This window comes from Terrapene carolina, unplaced genomic scaffold, assembly GCF_002925995.2.
Source record: "Terrapene carolina triunguis isolate 2854851 unplaced genomic scaffold, T_m_triunguis-2.0 Scaffold88, whole genome shotgun sequence".
In the NCBI taxonomy this organism is placed as follows: Eukaryota; Metazoa; Chordata; order Testudines; family Emydidae; genus Terrapene; species Terrapene triunguis.
In genome coordinates, this window is record NW_020664439.1 from 45,826,868 (window position 1) to 45,842,596 (window position 15,729).

General features: G+C 46.6%; 1 protein-coding gene across 1 annotated transcript in view; it reads right to left on the reverse strand.

Moving 5' to 3' along the window:
• Positions 1-366: 366 nt before the first annotated feature.
• Positions 367-15,729, reverse strand: part of PSMD1 (proteasome 26S subunit, non-ATPase 1) — a 115,012-nt gene continuing 99,649 nt past the window's right edge. Inside the window, exons 20-25 of the mRNA XM_024206339.2 lie at positions 14,452-14,621; positions 10,072-10,164; positions 7,947-8,039; positions 5,408-5,554; positions 1,583-1,738; positions 367-588 (exon numbers count right to left, since the gene is read on the reverse strand). Coding sequence (XP_024062107.1) covers positions 1,592-1,738; positions 5,408-5,554; positions 7,947-8,039; positions 10,072-10,164; positions 14,452-14,621 — 650 coding nt within the window. The 3' untranslated portion in view covers positions 367-588; positions 1,583-1,591. The remainder of the gene's footprint in view (positions 589-1,582; positions 1,739-5,407; positions 5,555-7,946; positions 8,040-10,071; positions 10,165-14,451; positions 14,622-15,729) is intronic.

The following is a 15,729-nucleotide window of genomic DNA, read 5'->3' on the forward strand; positions in this document are numbered from 1 at the left end:
CGCTGTTCTTAAATCAACGAGGGTCAACTTTGCAAATGCCTCTGGGCAGATGCTGGGCTGCAGGGAAAACAAAATCAGCCTGTCAGATTAGTGCAAGGGCTGAATCAGCCTGGATTTATTGGCATCACTTGGCCTAAACAAGCATTAAAAAAGGAGCAATGTTCATGGGTCATTTTTAAAAGGCATCCCTATTGTTCTAGTCTACCATAGATTAAGGCCTGCCAGCAGCACTGGATACCGCTAGGAAACCCACCTAATAGAGGAAGAAGAGGGAGTCAGAGGAGGACTCAGAGCCTGTACATTCAAGTGTTGGGCGGCTGACGAACCTTCCCCTCCTTTAGATAAACTGGGACGTCAAAACAAAAGCAAGTTTTCCATCAAGAGGTTTTAATATATTCATTTGAAAACAAAGTTTTGTGAAAGAGTAACACTAAATAGCATATATCGCTTCTGCACTCAAACCACAGACCATCTCCGTTAGGTCAGCGCAGAGGTGGTGCTGCATGCACTGAATGGCAGGTCTCCATAGGAATTTCCTCGTGTGTGTTTCCAATATCAGACAAAGCATCTTCTTTAGCAGAGCTGGTCCTGGAGACAGAGACCGGAAAGGCAAAAACATTAGCTGAGGCCATCTTCTGCCCATTCCCAAAAGAGCCCACATGTGTATGCTCCTCTGGGTCTGGCACCGAAGCTCCAGTGTTCGTGACACACCCAGTTGTTGGCAAGAAACTAGTTATCCTGACTGACCAGCAAACTATGTGCATTTTTAACCCTATATTCAGAAACAAGGCAACTGGATTCTGATTTTCATCAACAAACCAGCATGTCAGCTCAGTCACACCTGCACCCTTCCCTCCCCAAAACGCCCCATGTTATTTATGAAGGAGCCTGCAGTTAGATAATGTAATGCCTGGAATAGGTGGACTTTTTAGCTCAGGGATACGGTCACAGAAGCTGAGATTGTGGCTCGTGTCTCTCTCTGTGCACAAACATGAACTCTGGGACAACAAGACTAAGGTCGGAGAGAGGGAGCCTCTCCCTTTCGACTAAAACTGCCATTGTGAAGCTGAACATAAAGTGGGTGATGACAGTTAATCACAGAAAACACTTCCCACCTGTGGGATTGTGGGTCCATTTGACACAAACTGAATGCGGTGTTCTCAGCAAAACTGGTGCACAGTCCACATTACAGTCATTATATACTTTATATAATTCTGCACAATGGGGGGAGTCTCTACTCAAGATTGGCCAAGGACTATATCTGTGTGGAGTCTCAGTGGCCCCTTAGGTCTAAAAATGGTGGTCTGGCCAGTCACATGAGAGCTGAGTACCAGGCAACAGAGACGTTTACATTGCATCGGGCCACAGACTGGACTACTGGAATATATTACACACATAAGAGGACTTCAATTTCCACTGCTACCAATCGCTTAAAAAAATCAGCATAATGTACTTATATTGGCACAAAAGCACACAATGACCCTTTAAAAAAAAAAGGCAAAACATTGAAACACCGGGTCCTTTGACTGGATGGAGTTTTTACTCCACCCATGAATGGAGACGCTAGAGAACTGCACCGTACCTCAGGATCCTAGTCATCAATGTACTCAAAAGGCTCTGGTGGTTCAGGTTCTTGCTCCTCTTCCTCAATCTTCGGGCCATGGGCTGCCACTGGTTCCACCAGCTCCTCTATAGCCTCGCTGGTGTCCTTCAGAATGATGATGCCACCAATGGAAAGCTAGAAGCCAAGTGCAGAGAACGTGTCAGTGCCTAGAGACATTCAAGAACAGCTCTGTCTCATGTAGGATTGTCCTTGACCTAGGACAGAAACAGGACCCCAAGTCCCCTGGGTTACAATCACCCCATCAGTGTAAATGCTCTACGCAAAACAAGGGGTGAAAACAGCTCTCTGTGGTCAGTTACAATGAAAGCAAAGTATTCTCCCATTGTACATACCAGTGTCACACCACCAGGGGCAGACAAAACATAAAGGGACAGGAGGGAAGGGTTGAATACACTGATTTATTAAAATGCGGCACTTGAAAGCTTTAGATTTTCTCAAATGTTTATGAACCAAACTGGAAGCTCATAGGCTTTAGGGACAGTGTCTTTATGAGTGTTACTGAAACACTCTGAATAGAGGCATCCAGTCATTCACATTCTAGCCTCATAACAAGGGGAATGGAATAAATGACCGTGACCATGGCTCTATGGACGTGTATATAGCATATGTTTCTGGATAACATCATGGTGTTGGGTCTAGAAAGCCCTCTATGGTTTGGGACTTTGCTACTGTAGAGTGTCTCGCTTTCTAAGTACTACCACAATGACAGAGATCACTGGAGGTGCTTTGGATAAGGGTTCCTAGGTTTGCACCCGAGGATCGAGGACTCCCGGACACACTGCTTTGTTCTTTCAGCACTTGCACCCTCTATAAAAGCCAGAGTTTGCTGACCATCAGAGCATGGTGCAATTGTCCCTGCCAGCCAAACCTTCGTTGAAAGGCTCTCTCTGAAAACACCGTCTTTATCTCTGATGTCGGTGTTACAACTGGGAGTTTATTGTGTCTAGGTACCACCCTGTTGGCTGCACTGTACGTTAATGAAATAAACAGCCATTCTAAGCTACCTTTGCTCTTCCATTATCTATCTCTCAGTTCGCAGGAAGGTGACATCTGGATCTGTGGATTTATGCAGTCACTATAATCTGGCACTTTCCATACGGCTTTAAAAATCAAAACACAACTGTTTCATGAGATTCAGTCTTTGCAAGACAAAACAGAGTCAGATCTTGGCTCAACCCCTCCCCAGAGACTCTCAGAAGCGGAGCCAAATCTGATCGTCAGCTTCCATTGACTGAGAATTCCATTAGCAGAACCTCATAAGACAAAAGAAGAATGAAGCACAAAACCTACAACTCGCCAAAGCCAGTGGCTACCCGTGGAGGTACGGAAACATGGACACTGTGTTGGGGCCTGGCTGGAATTAGAGCCTCCCCCACATTTGAATTCCAGGGTATAATCAGCATCTCAAAGTGACCTTTTATAATGGTGCCCCGCCAGCAGAGTGCTGGTTTTGAATGTTTCTGTGTCGATGCTGGGAAGCCACCTTGGTTCCACCGCTCCATCATGGCAAGACACACACTGCTCTGTTCTTTCAGGAAACCACTCGTAGACAGAGCGGATGCTCCGCTCACTGACCAGCTTTGTACTGGAGGTGGCTTGGCTCCCCAGTGAGGCTTCGGGCCACCGCTGTCCTTGGGGCTCCATTGCTCTCTCACTGACACACTGCGCTGCCTCAAGCCAGGCGGCCGTGGTTCTTACCGCACGTTTCCCTTCTGAAGGGCAGCCATGGCTTTACTGCCAGGCTGCCTCAGGCCTAGGGCTTCTCTCCCCCAGGAGCAGACAAAACACACAACTGCACGTGTCAGCTGAGTGCAGGGCTGATGACTGTGCGCACACGAACATTTCAGGGGCAGGACTGAGCTTGTACTGGGGCTGGTCAGCAGCTACGTCCAGGCTGGGAGGTCAATTGGGCCACCTCCTCCTCTTAAAGAGGTGGGACAGAACCACCCCTGCCCAGCTTTGTGAAAGAAACTGTTCTCAAAGCTTCCACGTGCCGATGAAATACCAGTGAACGTAAGTGTATTAAGAACATGAACCAATTTTCTGGCCAGGGTATTCATTTCCAGGGTGCACATGCTCACACACGATTATGCCCCATGTTCATCCATCTCTTGCCCAATAACAAAAGCCAGCAGAATTTGACTCAGTCCATTTGCAGCCTGACAACGTGTTCATTAGCCTTCCAGTGTACCACAGCGTTTCACAGACTAGTTGGCAAATCCATGGGCTATTAGTAATAGGACTTTTCCATCTCCCATTTCTATGATCAGATGCCATTCCCTCTGCACGTTAACAAGAGACCATGACTTCTTTGAGGTCAGGTGCAGTGGGATAATAAATCTATTCAGTAAAAACACCATCTATGCACACAACCCACTGCATAAAACCCCAGCACAAGTGATCATGAATTTCACGGCATTGACACCAAATCTATCAGACATTTCAGAGCTATGTTAAGATCTAAACTCAGTGAGCATGATGTACTAAGCTGAGCTTCAAGTCCCTTAACTCATCTGAGAATAACCCTAAAAAACATGACTGCTGCAGCCCGCCAGTGGGATGGCAGTTCTCCCATCTCCGACCTCAGGGATGCCGGCTTGGAATGGAGACCACTGCCCTCTGTTCTAGGCGGAATACAGGCCGCTAGCACTGGGAAAGCAGCCCTTGCAGGCCCAGCCATGAATGGCAGCAGCAACTTTGGGGGAGACAAGTGGAAGGGAAAATATACCATCCACTCTCGAAACATCAGTCTCTGGAGAAGGGGCGTGAGTGTTGTGAGGCCCTAAGCTACACTCTGAATGAGGTTTTTCACTGCCATCCTTAATCATAATGAGCTGCCGTTTCCCACCACTACAAAAAATCAACTGGACTGAGGTAGCCTCCTGTCCATCTGCCACTAGTCCGCTGTGCATCATGGCAGGGTGGATTTCATTATTCCCAAGCCTTCCCTGATATATGGGGCTGTAAGCTATTCTCGAATAGCGCCACTGGTGGAAATTCCCCAGGGCAGCTTTTTCCAGTGAAAGTTAAAGTTTTCCCTGCTGCAGCGTAGGACCCTTGACTGGCTGTTTTTCCTTAATGAAGGAGAATAACCGACCCCTACTCGCTGTTTATACCATACATTTAGAGTCTGCAGACTCATGCTAGATTGAACACGCCTGCTTCTCGGAAACGTTCGGCACAAATCTTCATCCCCAAACCATTTATCATTATTGCTCACCCTGGAACTCTCTCCAGTCCATCTGCCCTTTCACCTTAGAACCTATGGAGGAGTGCAAGACACAGAGAGACTAATTGTAAGGTAACCCTAACTCTCCGGTAACCCTACAAGCTACAGATCCAGGCTTCAGTTGGCAGTTACTGCAAATTATTACACTGTCTTATGATGGTTCAATTCCCAAGTCCCCCATGAGGTTTTTATTAGGTGTCAATGGGCGTATCATCAGTTTCTGGGTCACGATCTCTGAAGAGAGCATAGGGCAAGAGAACGTAAAGAAATAGCGTTAGGGCATTATATGGGCCTAGAGTAGCTCTGCCTTCCAATAACTACAAATGTGTGAAACCAATGGAGAAGAGGGGCATAAGGAAGTAAAAATGAGACATGGGGATATGTCATCTGGCCTCTAAAGTACAGTACAACCATCAGCTGTTATGGTTTTAGTTCTCAGGAACACACAGAGCTGTCACGTCTACATGCGCGATCCCAGCGCTAAGCACGTCCACTGGGAACTCTCCGAGTGTGAGAACAGGGTGTTAGGTTTGCATACGGTAGGTTGCACTTACTGGTTTAAAAGGCTGATATCGGCAGCTCTCTGTCATGGTGAGGACTTTCAGCTGAGCAGGCATGACTCTGGCTGGGTTATCCAGCAGCTGGAAGTTGGGTTCAGGCTCCTTTTTCTTTTCTTTCTCTTCCTTCTTCTCAGTCTCATCCTACAAAACACAAGACCACCATGGTTTAACTGCAGCCTTCAATCCTCTCACATTTGAGGCTGGGGTCCAACTCGCTACTTGATCCACACAGCATGAGCAGTAACTCAAAAACCTGCTTAAGAGACACTCTCTTAAGATGAAGGAGTCAATCAGGCTAATTCCCCACCACAAAGCACAGTGAATGCTTATATAAACCCAAGGCATCTGAATTCCCCCAGAGCAGAACCTTATTGTAAGAACAATCCAGATTCCAGTGGCAAAAGAGTTAAATAAGAGATTGAGGTGGCCGAGCAAACTTCAGACTTTCACTTTCAATAGCCACTCAATAAAGCCCAGGATTTTTGTTACTACTTAGGCCTGGTCTACACTGGGGTGGGGAATCGACCTAAGATACGCAACTTCAGCTACGAGAATAGCGTAGCTGAAGTCGATGTATCTTAGGTCGACTTACCTCACGTTCTCATGGCGCGGGGTCGACTGCCGCTGCTCCCCTGTCAACTCCACTTTCGCCTTTCACCACAGTGGAGTACAGGAGTTGACGGCAGAGCGATTGGGGATCGATTTATCGCGTCTACACTAGACGTGATAAATTGATCCCCGATAGATCGATCACTACATGCCAATCTGGCGGGTAGTGTAAACGTACCCTTAATCATGTTTCATGTTACAACCCGGCACACAAAAGGTGCCAAATACAGGTGGGATTTTCCTAGCTATAAAGCTGTCACTGGCAGTCATGGCAACTCAACCAAAATGACTCAGTCCTGGTGACTCTTTAAAGATGGTTCCAGGTACAATTCTGCTCCGTCCTGGACTCAGCAGAGGCTGCGATTTGAGACAGACGCATTTATGTGGCCTCATGGAAACACTCAGAGTGTGGGTCACCTTTTCCCTTCTGCTGGTCACAGTTTGACAAGAGGGGAGGAGGTCAGAGAGAATAATCAGGTACTTATAGAAAGCAGCTGTGTGATAGGCACGAAATGTAAGGTTCAGAGCAGGCACCTCGTGTTACAGCAGAAGGCACCCTCTCAGGTACCAGATTCACTAACAGCAGCAAATTCCACAGGACTCCGGCAAATCTCATACGAGCTGTACTAGAAAATGGGAAAGCAGAGATGCAGCCAGGACCCTACGTTAGCTCAAACACAGCAGGGGGCAGCAGTCTCTCTTTGTCCCGCAGCTTCTCCTTCTCAGACAATTCCGTGTGTCTAGGGTGGCTTTCCACACAGCTGACGCATATACACAGAACCCTTCTGACTCACCGCAGCCTTTCTTCACTTTCACGTGATTTTAGACCATAAAGCTGTTTGGAGGAAAGCTCATTTGCCTGGCCCATTTTGCTTAGTACATGGTGCTGTATGAATAATACAATGCAAAGACTATGTTAATGTTACAATTGTGCTGTGAAAGGGTCAAGAAACAAACGTTAAAATCCCAACAGCTGCTTTAACTCATCTATGTGTTGCACATACATAACTTCTATTCACTTTTCAGGCTGTGTAGTACCATTAACTCTTCAGAAGTTGTACCATATATTGGGTGCACACAATGTGGTCACACTCACGTTGCTGTAGGCAAGTGTGCCATCTTGATGTTACACTGCTGTTTTTCCACATGCCATTTTGTTTCCAATTAGACAGAATAAAGAAGCTGCCCCTAATTCATAACCTCGGCGAGGCCCAAGTAGGCTTTGACATAGACATCTCATTAAGGTGAATGAGGCAAAATGAAACCTAAACAGCTGCTACTGTTTACCTGGAAGGAGTTTTCTGCAAGGATGGGTTAACTGAACATCTATTATTTATATAGTGCTAGGGTGAGGGGAGGTATTTGGAAATGGAAAAACCATGGAATTGGAAGAGTACAAAATTTACACAACTTTGGGAAATGCTGCCAAAGCAGTGACATCACCCTACAAATCCAGAATCTGCAATTCTCCCCCATAGAGAATATAGTCCAACAACGGTTTAGGAGGAAGAAGTGTTTCCCCACCCTGACAGATCAGCACACATGAAAATTATAGGCAAAAAGATGAATATTTTCAGAATGTAATGGGGATGTGAAAACAGGGGGTTAGAATTTAACTAGTTTGGGAACATTACCTAGAGCAGTCATCTCCAAGCAACTGCTATAAGAAAGATTGTTAAAAAGTCACCAGTGGTGCACCAAAGAATAGGAATTTTATTACATTTCTTCCACACACCCCCACAAGAAACTTGTGCCTGGATAAGTTACTCAATATACTGAAACATGTTAACACTGTGCTGAGAAACTACTGTAATGCAGGTGACAATGGGACAGAGATGTGCATGGGAGACAGTGTTCATGTGATACACAGCCCCTTAAATGAAACTCGCTGGAAGACATTTTGGTATTTATGGCTTATACCCACCACTTCCATTTTCTCCTCTTCCTTTTTCTCTTTCTCCTTCTCCTTCTCCTTCTTCTTGGCTTTTGCAGTGATGGACAACACAGCAGTAGAAACCTGGACATTTCAATAAAGAAGGCTTTCAGAATGGCTTCAACACTGTATGCAGTGCTCATCTCCCAGCCAGGCAAGCAGACCAAAAGGAGAGTCAGCACTGTGCCAATTTTCAATTTCACTACCCACCCACTACCTTATAAGCAGCACAAATAGAGTGGCAGGCAGGAGGGGAAAGGGTGCTAGAGAAACTGACCAGAGGAGGGATAGCTCAGTGGTTTGAGCATTGGCCTACTAAACCCAGGGTTGTGAGTTCAATCCTTGAGGGGGCCACTTAGGGATCTGGGGCAAAATCAGTACTTGGTCCTGCTAGTGAAGGCAGGGGGCTGGACTCGATGACCTTTCAAAGTTCCTTCCAGTTCTACGAGATAGGATATCTCCATTAATTTATTTTTATTTTTTATTTATTTATCTGATTGTGTAAGTGAAGAGAGAGCAAGCTCCCTAATTTAGAGATTACTCAGTGCTGTTTCGTTTTCCCTACAAAGGGATTTCTTTAAATCTGAGCAGTGACAAGGAATTTTGACCATGGGGAAGTTAGCTCCCATGGTTTCAGTGGCAAGGCAACATCAAGCCAGAAGAGAGATTCTTGACAATGTCGTAATCCTTTTCACCACTCCTCCACCCCGGCGCTACTGTAATCACACAGCTGTTACGTGTCACTGGCACACACAGACAGACATAGTGCAACTGCCCAGGATGTGAAAAGTTTCTTCCGAGGAAGAAACAATTGTGCTGAACTTCTCTGAGTGTCCCCAGCTTCTCCTTCTCAACAACCATTGTTAGACAAAACCACCACCACAGGGTCAGCAGGCAGCCCTGCCCATCTGTTCCTGCTCCTAGAAAGATTATCCATTCCCCTAAGGTTTTGGTGAAGTCTTAGGGTGCCATATCAAGGTATTCTAAGGGTGGGCCAGATTCAGCTATGGGGTTTGAATTTTAGAAAGGGAGGGATATGTCCAGAAGTACCTGCCACTGTGAAATTTCTTATGATATTACTTGCCTTCAGACACAATCCAGTCCAATCCCAAGGAAAAAAACAGCTGCTTGGTAGCCCCCCCCACCACTTGGGCTAATTTTGACAGGCTTCTGTTCTCTAAATCCGAGAACCTCTCATTTCTAGTGTTCGGTTTTGTTAAACTGCTTAGCAGTTTTCACCAGGTGCCACACACATGAGCAAGACGTGCCTGAGTACACACCTCTGCTGCCGCTCTCTGGCGGCTGGCAGGTCTGCTCCACCTGCTACAGTCAAGCCACGGATGATGATGATCAAGTTGTACTGGTGCACGAGCTACTCTTCTTTGTGGGAGGAACCTATGCTGCCAAAGACGACCACCTGAGGCTCAATTTTCTTACCTGGACGTTACCATTTCTACATATAGCTTTTTGCAGCGCACGGGCCCACAGACTCTGCCACGAATGCTTAATGCATTGCGTTAGCTAATGGATCACTTTGGACTCCTGCCCTAAAGGACTGTTATTTATTATTTGTATTACCATTGCACCTCTTCATAGCCCATGATATCACTGTGCTTGGTGCTGTATGACTCCAGAACAAAAAGATGGTATGTGCAAAGGAGCAATATGTACATGGTAAATACTCCTTTAACAGCTCTCCTGCTCATCCGGCTAGTCAAGGAAGGCGCCAGTCAAATCCCAGCACAGAGATTACATGCGACAGTGAATTCCAGACTCACCAATGAGAGAGATAGAAAGGTGGTGAGCTCAGTGAATTAAAATCAATGGACCAATCTTTATGGCCACCCTCACCCATTTCACAAAGCTCATGTGGCAATAAGAAAGCATCCAGGTATGTTGAGTGCAACTGCTATTATAAAGGAAAGAAGTCAATGAGGAAAATAACGCTGCTACACGGCCAGAGTTACGTAATATTTACTCTCAGAGATACTAGCAACTGACAATCTTTTCTTCATCCCTGAAGGAACACGTTGCCATGGGCTAATGCCGGGAAGGTTAATGTTCATAGTGGGTGAGTCCACACAGTGTATAAAAGTCAGCTGATCAGCGTACCAACCTTTTCCTTCTCCTTTTCCTTCGGTACCTCCAGAGGGGCAGGATACGCAAACGTTGAGGGCTTGCAGTTGGATTTGTACTGGACTTTTGGCATCTAAAAAAGATACAGACTTTAAAAAGAATTGTTACAGGAAAGTAAAGGGAAAGAACCAAACAGCAGAATAGCTGCCTTGGTTGCATTTTCCTCCTTGCAAAGATAAACACAAATCATCCCTTTTTCCCTCCGGAAGCTGAGAAGCTGCCATCAGTGGCAAATGTTCAGCTGTAACATCGTTATTCAATTATGATATAATTCAACTCTGGTATGACATTTTCTCCTTCTCCAGCTCACTGCACACAATGTACATCCAGCTTTTTCTTCATTGTTACGATGCTGTCACGGTTTAGCTGCGGCTGTCTTCCGCACAAAACTGGCCTTAAGACCTAAGACAGGATCAGCTTTATCTGTGCACGGCAGACTAGACCACGCATCTTCTTCCAAGATGATAGTACAGGTTTCACTGGTTTCACATTACATTACACTCCCCCAGTCGGATACAGCCAGACAGCTTTCTTCAACTGCCCTCCCATCTATCCATCCAAAATATTGATACTGCACTCACCAGCGCTGTATCTAAGCTGCTCTTCCTTCCTCTTCCTGGCTAGGACTATAACAGAGTTGACTAGGACTATAACAGAGTTTAAAAGAGAACTGGATAAATTCATGGTGGTTAACTCCATTAATGGCTATTAGCCAGGACGGGTAAAGAATGGTGTCCCTAGCCTCTGTCTGTCAGAGGGTGGAGATGGATGGCAGGAGAGAGATCACTTGATCATTGCCTGTTAGGTTCACTCCCTCTGGGGCACCTGGCATTGGCCACTGTCGGTAGACAGGATATTGGGCTAGATGGACCTTTGGTCTGACCCGGTACGGCCTTTCTTATGTTCTTATGTTCCCAACACACCTCTTCAGTGCCAGAACAGGGAAGAGTTGGAAGAGGCAAGATGAATGAGCGTTGAAAGCTATATGACCGACAAGGTTTTAGCCAGTAAAATTGAGTTGTTCAACTTACGTGAAAAGTGTTGTGCACCTTACAAAATAATCACAAGGAATTCGAGCACAATTAGAGCTGACAGCCCCAGAGAGCCTAGAGAGGAACAATGGCCTTGGATGTGGAGTCAAGAGATCTGGGATCAATTCCCTGGGTGCCCTCTGTTAGTATTTGAGAGGTGCTCTGATACTACGGCAATGGGGAGTTTACACAGAAATGGCCTTTTGAACAGAGCTCCTTTCAGACAGAGGTCACTCATTAGCTGCACACAAAAGGGTGCCATCATTGAACACTAACATCCATGGAACGGGAGAGCATTCCGGAGTCACAGTCCCTGGCACAGATGGCTCTGACATTATGCCAGGTGATGGCAAGCAGCTGTAGCCCTGCAACTTGGACCAGTCCTGCTGACTGCTTTGAAGGTAAGAACTGTAATCCTGAATTTAACCCATATAACACAGGGAGCCAATGCAGATAGCAGAGCGGGGGGGTGACAGATTCTCAGAGCCCTGTACTGCTTTATTTGGAACCTTAAAAAAACATATTGCTGCTGGCTTCATTCCTTGGCAGAGGGAGTTACATTAGCCAACCCAAGGGGACGGATACAGGGGTCACTGAGGCTAAGTCTGACCCTGACAGGAGGGGGCAGAGTAGACAGAAAGGGAGCTTCCCATGACTGTGGCTACTTGGAGTCCAGATGTGGTACGGAGTCCAGAGCTCACCATGGCCAACGGCTGCTCTGTCGCTCTGAGGCCCTTGATGGAGGAGAATGCCAGGGAGGCAGTGAATTCCTCAAAGCGCTTCTCTCTCTCCCTGCCAAAGTCACCTCAGCTGTTCCTGGATGAAGTTGCTGATCTCAGCCAGGTCCCAGCAGAGCTGGGATACCGCACTCTGTGGGTGAGTGAAGGTGACGGAACTGGGTACAGTCTGGGCACTGCTGGCGTTCCAGTCTATGCTGTTCCACAATCTCCTCTGGTGGTTTTACGTAAGTGTGGAACAGGATGGGGGAGAAGGTGGATCCATGTGGGACTCCAGTGAGAGCTCTGGAGGCTGAAGACCAGGCACCCCTCATGAGTCTCTGGATATGATCAGGGAAGAAGGATAGGGTGATATCTGGTTGAGTTGAGATGTAGTTAATTAACAGTTGAAAATACTTGGTGATACCTTGAGCTGGTCCCTTCATAAATGTGGGGTCTTCACCAGGGCTTAAATTCTCTTGAAGTATTTCCCAAAGCCCACCATGCCCCCTCCATTTTCTACCTACCAGACTGGGGGTGGGGAGGGAAAGAGCTCGGGGCTTCTGCCCTGTGGTGGGGCTAGGGGCTGTGGCTCCAGCCTTGTGCAGCCCCACGGACATCCTGGAACTGGCTCACGGCCCCCCAGAGCCATGAAAATATTTACCAGAGCTGGGCTCCTGATAGTTCTAGCTGAATTTATGTCCTAATCTTAGCATAAGTTTCATTGTAACAACAAACAAGAACTACAGGACTTGGGCAGTGTTACTATGTCAGCAGTGCAACAAGTGTGTTCCCCAATCCCTCCAGTGTTAACGGAAGAGTCAAATAAATACTTGGCGTGCTGAGGGGAGGATAGCCCTTGAAGTGCTACAATGTCGGGAGAGGAATTAGCTGACCAATTGGTCCTTTCCCTACTTTTATACCTAGGAATCTAGAAAGCGTGTCCTATTTCTAGTCTCACTTCTGGTTTAGAATCTACCAATACTTTAATGAGACTTGTGCCATCTGATGAGAGAATCTGAAGTTGAAAGGTTTCATCTCCCCGTAGTGATACGTACCCAGCGCAGGAGAGAAAACCAGATAACGAATACAATACTCCAATGCACGTAAATAAGCCTGAGAAAGATTGCTGTGCACGATCGGCCTTTTCCAGCACAAAAAGGGAGGCTGCAGCACAAACTGCAAAACATTCAGGCTTCCTCCACTCTAGATTCTGACTCAACTCAAACTGCTGATTTACCAGTGACTTTCACTAGTGTCAGAGTGAAATATTGGCTCCTCTCATTCCACGTTTTAGGCATATTTTTCAAACCCAGAGAGTGACGAGTCACATCCTTAGCCAGGAGGCACTAGGCTTTCTGTAATGGGAAGCTTTAAAGTGTAACCTTTTGAAGGGCTTACACGATGCAATCTTTAATACTCAGGTCTCTACCCACAGGGACTGAATGATTCAAATCCCACCAGTCACCCACTAAGGCTCAAACAAAATTGAGGTGCTATGATTAATATTAGCTTTTCACGCTCTTCCAGCTACAGTTTCTAGCACACTTTAGCTAGCTACGGTGGATAAGGTCAAAATATGTTCTAAAACGCCCATGAAGAAGTCTTAATGCACCGTTACCAAGGCACAGTATAGTGTTTCAATGGGCACAGTGCAGTCTATGCATCTTTGGAACTCTTTCCTCAAACAACTGGTCTCCTTCAGAGATTTACAGCGATAGGGACTGTATTCATATCCCCCCAGCTGTAACACTGCCACATCCATGATTTCTCTATCGCCTCCAAAGGCTGCAAGGTTGTATAATAAGCAGCTAGGACATGATGGCCACGCAACTGTTAGAAGCTGGCTCAACTGGAACAGAGTTTAAAAAGAGTTCCCAAACTTGGATGGTGCCCAAAGCTCTGCCAGGCTGACCTCCACAGATTCTCTGCAGATGATCTGAGAGCACTCAGGGCACGTCTTCACTACCCGCCGGATCGGCAGGTAGCAATCGATCTATTGGGGATCAACTTATCGCGTCTAGTGAAGACGCGATAAAATCGATCCCTGATCGCTCTGCCGTCGACTCCGGAAATCCACCGCGGCAAGAGGTGGCAGCGGAGTCGACGGCGGCGCGGCAGCGGTCGACTTGCCCCCGTCCTCACAGCCAGGTAAGTCGACCTAAAATACGTAACTTCAGCTACGCTATTCACGTAGCTGAAGTTGCGTATCTTAGGTCGACCCCCCCGCTGTAGTGTAGACCTAGCCTCAGAATGAAAAGGGGATAAACCTGAAAGCTAATGCAGAGGCCAGATACAATGGGACCGGTGCAATGTAAGGACCCCAGGAAGTTAAAACTTACAGACTGCATTCCCTTGGTGATGAAAAGAACAGGGTTAGGAAAGGCCTTGCTCACTTTGTGCCAGCAACTCATTATAAACATTCAGCTATTGATACTCTTCAGCACCATGCGGAGCACCTGATCCTTGTGCTGTTTGTAGTAAGATTCCCTTCATGAACAAACTCGCAGAAAACGAATGAGTGGTGGTTACGATGGAAAACATTATGGAACTGCAGCCAGCAAGCTATTTCATCTCTCATTAGATGACTGTATCAACCATGGAAACACATACCTTAAGGTCCTTGTTAAGGCCAATGACACAGGTTGGGGTGTAAGCCAACGACAAGAAGTGTGACAGGGGGAACCAGAACCAGAACTGGGTGAAGACCAGTACCCCCACCACTGAAGGCATGTGAGTATGTCCTGTCCTTGACTGCAGCGAGATAGTTACATTATGGCCACCTGAGGAGAAGAGGAAAATCACAGAGTCAGTTAGGAGAGGGCTTCCAGTCCGCTTCTCAGCACTGCTCAACACAGACACTTCAACGAGCTGCCTCTGAAACAACTACCACGAAGACAGCTATAGCGGAAACTAAACCACAATGTCCTCAACACTCAACCTGAACAGCAAACCCTCTGGGATGCAGTTCCCCTCTCAGTTCAGCTTCTGGTCTCAGGTTATGCACCACCGTCGGTGGCAATGTAATTTACAGTGGTGCTTTGGGCGGCTAGTTATTGTCCCAACATGGAACCAGTGGAGAGACAACCCCTCCCTGCCTCTGGCAAAGTAATTTTGTCAAGAGGGCACCAAGACAATAACACTTCAATTATGGTATGGAAAGAGGAAGGGTCAGCACATGAGCAAACAGCAAAACCTGTGGTACAGCCAATTTCAGCATGCAAATCACCGACACATCACAGGAAACACAGATTGCGCATCTGGTTTTCTACGATATTCATTTAATAGGACTGTTACAATGCTAGGGCTCATGCCCTGAACTGCTACTGTTCTACAGATGAAATATGCCTATGCTTTTATTCATCCCAGTAGAAAAAAAAAAATGTAAACAGCAGCAACTTCAACAGTAATTTCTAGAGGTTATCAATCTAAGCAGCAAAGAGACAAGCTTGTGCAAGCTTTGCAATAGAATTAAATCTCTGTCAGACAACTAAGTCTTTAGCTTTGTACTTGCAAAGCAGAGACCAAAACAACTCAACATGTTGATGCAGTGCAGGAACATTCAGCTAGAAACTGAACTGGAAGGCTAGGGCTGCAGGCAGAGAGCAAAAGTGTTAATCTGATTTTCAATCCTCTGATGGGCTCAGCAGATTGAGTTGAAGAGGGCAACAGGCAAGTCCATTACCGCTGACGAGGCCAGGTGCAGAGAGGCTAACTGTGTTAAAATACAATCAAGCACTCATTCCGAGTGCAGTGCAATTTATAACTGAGATTCCCAGGCCCAGATCAGCATTCCTCTGCCCTGCATAAGTAGCCACCTGTAGTGCCGCTGAACAGTGCTGCTGCTGCCAGAGTTTGGGAGATGCACTGAGAAGCAACGGATAATGAGAT